We start from the raw sequence: 6,446 nt of genomic DNA, 5'->3' as shown, positions 1-6,446 counted from the left end.
TCATTTTTATTTTAATTAAAAAAAGGTATAACAAAAGTACAAATTTTGAATGTATGTTATCATACATAATATTATTTTACTTAGAAATTTGATATTATTATAAATTTTTATTGAATATAAATAATAAAGGACATCTTTTTAATGGTAACTGGTGCACTAAGTTTATAAAATAATCAGAGTACGCATGCAAATAAGTTGACTAGGTGTCCCCTAGGAATACATATAGAGTATATAATTTTTTTCATTTTTGTGAAAATTTCTGGAAAATAATACATATTGTGGAATCTAATCCCTTTCAAGTTTGTGTACAAAAAATATCCAATATTTAGTTTTTTGTGTAATTTTATCAGGAGATTCTACAAATATCATGTATATTTTAGAATTTTGATGAATGCTCTGGAATTTTATCGTGTAAGTGTCCAGAAACATTAATAATATTCTAGAATTCTATAGTGTAAGTGTCACGTGTCCGCAAACGTCACTAATATTCTAGAACTCTATTGTGTAAGTGTCACGTGTCTGCAAACGTTACTAATATTCTAGAACTCTCTAGTGGAAGTGTCACGATTGTTCTAACAAATAATAAATTCAATTACACCCTAAAAAGTGACCTGAATCAGAATACTCTAGACCGATCATTGCAATACAATACTCTTATCTTTTTCCTATAAATGCACCACTTTATCATCCCATTTTATCCCACAAGTCTTAACTACAACCACGTAGAGAAATTACAATGGCAAATGAAGTTGTTTTGTTGGATTGTTGGGTGAGTATGTTTGGCATGAGAGCTAGAATTGCCCTTGCTGAGAAAGGTGTCCAGTATGAGTATAGTGAGCAAGATTTAGGGAACAAAAGCCCTCTTCTTCTCAAGATGAACCCCATTAATAAGAAAATTCCCGTCCTGATTCATAAAAACAAGCCCATTTGTGAGTCCCTTGTTATTCTTCAGTACATCGATGAAGTATGGAACGACAAAGCTCCCCTGATGCCCGCGGATCCTTACCAGAAAGCCCAAGCTAGGTTCTGGGCCGATTTTATTGACAAGAAGGTATCATTTTTATATTTTCTTTGTGATAATTTTTGTTAATATTTTTTTTAAGTTCAAACTAACGCAGATTAAGTCAAATGGCAGATATACGATGGTGGGAGGAAAATTTGGACAACTAAAGGGGAAGAGCAAGAGGGAGCTAAGAAAGATTTTATCGACAACCTTAAGGTGCTGGAGAATGAGCTCGGTGACAAGACTTATTTTGGTGGTGAAACTTTTGGGTTCCTGGATGTTGCACTGGTTACTTTCTACAGTTGGTTTTATGCCTATGAGAAACTGGGAAACTTCAGTATTGAAGCTGAGTGTCCTAAGTTGATTGCATGGGCAAAGAGGTGTTTAGAAAGGGAAAGTGTCTCCAAGTCCCTTCCAGCTTCAGAGAAAGTTTATGATTTCGTTTATGGTATGAAACAGAGGATGGGGATCTGAGCACAGGAGATGGTCACTGGCAGTGAAATTTCAGAGTGCTTCAGTTAATTCTGGTGTCCGTGTGTGTTGTAAATTACAACTTGTAATGAATAAAAAGTTGTTGTAAGGGAGATACTTGACTCTGTGTGTTCTCATGTCACAACAATATAATCTAGCCTAGGAATGTTAGAACTATGTTGGGAAGGTACTTTATGTTTACATCTGTTGAGCTATGAATGTTGGAGTTCTAATAGTATAATATCATGTGTGTTGTTAAGTTTAATTGTGTGTTCAGTTTAAACTTTGAATATAACTGTATCATGTGTAATGCATACACCATAGCTCTAGAATGAAGAAAATTGAAAATGTACTACCATATCAGTTAAATTCTACATCAACTGCATAACTTTGGGTAACTGATTAACAAATTGGCGTCCGGATAGCAAAAGAAATAAGTTATACTAACATCTGTACCGAGTTGTAGGAGCAGAATTGGACATACAGTGCAGGGGATCAACCAATGTTCAAGGGGGATCTAATCAAATTATTTCGTATTTTTCAAGATTTTATACTGAAGAATCGATAAATTATTCTCAGTATGTAGTTATGAATAATCATCTCCTAGTAGTAGATAATAGATTTGAGTTTTTGTTTAAACAGGTTGGTGAGGTAGTTAGCGACCATTTGCTTGCGCCATGCCACAAAAATATCACCGCTTTATTACAAAATGGACACACAGAATTATTCGTGCTCTGTCACGTCTCTACAGGTGAACATTGATTGACACTACTAGAATTTGGTAAATATTTGACTTTTGGAGTGCAAAATGAATCAATCAAAGTACTGAGCACGTAATGATAACTCCTGGTGGCGGGGCTGCTCCTTCGCCGCTGTAGAGGTGTAGCTGTGGTTGAGTTCCTACAAAACAACACCGGAAGGGGGGTTGGAGTCCCACGGCGCCTCCGGCGTGAGAGTAAGAACTAGCTTTTTGTGAAGATGAAGATAAATATGAATGTCGGGTGGCTGTGTGTGTATATGAGTGTGAAAGAATGATTAACCCCAAAACCTCACCTTCTTGGCTATTTATAGCCCAAGGATAGGGTTTTGGGGTTGGTACCTTCGAATCGTAGCCATTGGTCCTGGGAGCGGACGACACCTGGCGAGAGTGGATTCTTTACACGTGTCAGCGCGGGACTGGTCGAGGAATGTTCTGAGGATCCTCTGACATGTACCCTGATTATTCTCATGATTGATGTGTGATAGTTGTCTCCGTCACGTGCTTGGGCCAACGTCTCACGTGCTGGGGTTTATCAGGGTTCTGCTTGCGGGACTGCTCTAGTTGGGAGTGTTGCTGCGCGGGACTACTCCTCCTAGGAGTCGCGTGGAGTTAGGGGCTTAGGAGTAGTCCTCCCAGGAGCTGTACGAGGTTGAAGGCCTAGGAGTGGCCTCCCAGGAGCTATATGGAGTTAGGAGCTTAGGAGTAGTCCTCCCAGGAGCTGTGTGGAGTTGAAGGCCTAGGAGTGGCCCTCCCAGGAGCTATATGTACTATCACGTAATGCTGTACACCCCTGCTAATGTAGTATTAGAAGAGTATGGGGAAAATTTTACAGGGAATTATCATATCTTGTGACACTCTATATCTGGACTACAGTAGAGATGGTAGATTGAACAACATGAATGCTAATTAAGTTAGCCTAATTGGTCAGAAGTAACATATGTACTAAGTTGATTCAATGCGGCCAAACACTTGTCTCACCACAAACTTGAATTCAATATCCATACCAAGTAGATGCCACAGGACCACTGATTTAGCACTGAATGAAATCGATGCATTTATCACATGTCTTATCCTCATCATGTAAAAGAAGTCTCGAAGCTTGTGTGGTATCATTTGGTAGATTTTGTTCATTTTCAATAAACATTTTTTTCCAGCCTACTACTGACTGAATCGGGACGCCTGGACCTTGTAGTCATTGCATTGTAAATGCCCCCCACCCCACCCCACCCCCAATTTATGAATTACAAAAGAAATGAAATCTTGTGCAACACAAAATGGCTGGTTGAGTGGTAGGTAGAGGTGGCCAACCGTGCGGGTCGGGCGGTCCGGGCCGGGTTGGAAGCGGGTTGGAACCGTAAAAATTGAGCACTTAACCGGCACTGGGAGGTGAACGAACCGGGCCGGGCTGGGCTGAGCTGACAAACCGTAAACCGTATTCGGCTCGTTGAACAGGCTGGTTGCAGGCGGGTTGGCGGGTTGGCGGGTTGGCGGGCGGGTTGGCGGGTTGAGCAGGCGGGTTGGCGGGTTGAGCAGCCTGTGTTCCGTGTGAATATATGATTGTTACAACTGTTTATAACAACTGTTTCTTAATACTCAGCCGTGTATAACAACTGTTTCTTGTGAATATTCTGACTTATATTTATTTGAAAAAACTACCAAGTTATTTGTAAATCAATTAATTTTATTATTTTAAATTTTTGGTTAGAAAGAGGACGGTACCTCTTATAAATTTTATTAATTTAAAAAAATTACAAATGATGTGAGAGGACTCCTCTCTAAAAAAACGGAACAAACCGCATCAAATATTAAAAAATTACAAATCAAATAATATAAAACTTTTAAAAAAATTACATTAAATATTTGTTCTAAAGTTGTTCGTTAGTTGAGGTTCCCGATTCGGATGAAGTATCCATTGTCATCCATGGCTCGTCGTCATCGTCGGAGTCTTCTTTTCTTCCTTGTTGTCTTTTATCGGCTTGATCCCAATCTTTTTTGCAAACTAAAATCTTTACAACGTCTGGCGCAAGACTGGATCGCTTCTCATCTAACACTCTTCTGCCTGCACTAAAAGCGGACTCGGACGCAATTGTAGAAGAAGGTACGGTAGATGACTCGGAAATTCTACATTTTTGTTTTTTGGTTAGTATAGATGAAATGGTACTACTAAACCTACTAGAAGTATTACTACTCTTCGGTGGTATAGTACTTTGAGTTTTTGGAGCATACATATCTATAAGACGAAACAACAAATTTAAACAATTAGTTACATATAAAACATGATTATATGAAACTCCTAACACTGCATAATAATGTTCTAACATATTTTCTAAACCTTCCTTCCTAACACCGGGATCAAGAAGACATGCAATACCATAAATATACGGAAATTCGGTAAAGTATTCGATCCATTTAATTTTCATATCCTTAATAATATCACTAAAATTATCATTTTCTTCGTATTCCTTTAAAGTAGTAACAATGCTAACACATTCAATGATACAATGGTGTACATTTGGTTCATAAACATAAGAAAAAACCTTAGTAGCATGCGCAAAACAATAAAGTATGTCACGTACAGTAGATGCTAATTCCCAATCTTCCTCGGTAATAATTCCTCCTTCGTATTGGTGAATTGGATCGTCGTTATATAAGATGGTAATAATGGGTTTATATTTAATTGCTTCAACAAGTAATTTATATGTCGAACTCCATCTTGTAGGACAATCGATACCCCATTTTTTCGGCCTTAGTCCATTTTCTTTACACAATTTCTTGTACCTAGATCTATATTTACCCGCCAAACGTAGATACTTAATTACCTTCCTAATAGGTTCTAATAAATTAGTTATTTGTTGAATTCCTACTTGAGCCGTTAAGTTAACTATGTGAGCACAACATCTAATGTGTAAAAATACTCCATCTAAAACTAAAGGAATTTCGGTCCTAATATAATTAATACATTTGTTGTTATTAGCAGCATTATCTAAGGAAATTGTGAATACCTTGTTAAACAAATTAAATTCCTTAATTGTATCTAAAATTCTAGACATAATATTATAGCCGGTGTGTGATTCGTCCATAACATCAAATGCAATAATTCGTTTTTGTAACATGTAATCGACACCAATCCAATGAACGGTAACACATATGTAAGGCTCACCTTGACTCGAACTCCAACAATCACTAGTTAACGAAACCATACCATCAAATTCTCGAAAAAATTCAATTAATTGTACTCTAGCGCAATGATATTGTGTTATTGTGTGCCGTTTTAGTGTGTTTCTAGGAATTTTTCTAAATGCCGGATTTATCGTAGTTTTCATCATATATTCTAAATTATCACTCTCACCGTGAGAAAATGGTAACTCGTCTAGTGTAACAAAAGTAGCAAAACTTTCTATCATTCTATCTCTACTATAGGAAAAAGACATACCTCCACCTCCCGTTGATGTCATAAAACCACCGAGTTGCGATTGTTGTGGACCTCTTCGTGCTTCTCCGCTTTCGTGACTCGCCTTCGTAATAGAGTGAATATTCTCCAAATGTCGGTTTAGTGTTCCCGTGCCGGTACCTCGAGCGTAACTAAATGGTTGATGTGGTCTACCATTTTGTAGACAAATCAAACAATGTACTTTAAATCTATTCGGATTATCCGGCACAACTTCTTTCGAAAAATATGTCCAAACGTGCGATGATTGTCTCGAACTCGTAGCACCTACAGAAATTTACAAAATGAATAAAATTAGTTAACGAATTTACAAATTACAAATCGAATAAAATTTAATATTTAAAGTCAAATTTTGTTTATTTCAGATTTTACTTTACTTTATGCACTTGTCCAAATTTTGTTTATTTCAGATTTTGTTTATTAAGGAAAGATGATATATATAAAAAAATTTCTTTTGTTTCTTTTTATTACTCTCTCAACACAGCCCCCGCCTCTACTCCGCCGCTTCTCCACCTTTCCTCCGCCCCTCTTCTTCCTTTATTTTTCTTTTTTTTGTTTCTTCCGTTTTCTTTTCTCCATTTACCCTCTAAATTCGTTCTCAATCAGGTGTATATATACGCACATATACATACAGATTTTTTAAAAACCAAAAACACACAAAAATAAACAGGAAAATGAAATACCTTCTTCGGTATTAAACGTCGATCCGGGTCGAGGCGGTAGCATCGAAGTCGCCGGAGTTGAACCTTGAGAAGAAATACTCC

At 37.3% G+C, this 6,446-nt stretch overlaps 1 protein-coding gene across 1 annotated transcript; it reads left to right on the top strand.

Annotated features, from left to right (window-relative positions):
• Window positions 1–644: 644 nt before the first annotated feature.
• On the top strand, window positions 645–1,739 carry LOC141708407 (putative glutathione S-transferase). The gene is made up of 2 exons (XM_074512022.1): window positions 645–1,051; window positions 1,136–1,739. Exons 1-2 carry the CDS (start codon window positions 737–739, stop codon window positions 1,475–1,477), a joined length of 657 nt encoding a protein of 218 aa, XP_074368123.1. The 5' UTR covers window positions 645–736; the 3' UTR covers window positions 1,478–1,739.
• Window positions 1,740–6,446: the final 4,707 nt, after the last annotated feature.

Source organism: Apium graveolens, chromosome 2 (assembly GCF_009905375.1).
Source record: "Apium graveolens cultivar Ventura chromosome 2, ASM990537v1, whole genome shotgun sequence".
Taxonomy (NCBI): Eukaryota; Viridiplantae; Streptophyta; class Magnoliopsida; order Apiales; family Apiaceae; genus Apium; species Apium graveolens.
This window is presented reverse-complemented; position numbering and strand designations above follow the sequence as displayed.

Bases quoted from the DNA above. Each gene is read 5' to 3' on its own strand.
- LOC141708407 (XM_074512022.1), top strand. From the start codon at position 737: ATGGCAAATGAAGTTGTTTTGTTGGATTGTTGGGTGAGTATGTTTGGC. The intron at 1,052-1,135 runs GTATCATTTTTA...GTCAAATGGCAG, and splicing joins CCGATTTTATTGACAAGAAG to ATATACGATGGTGGGAGGAA.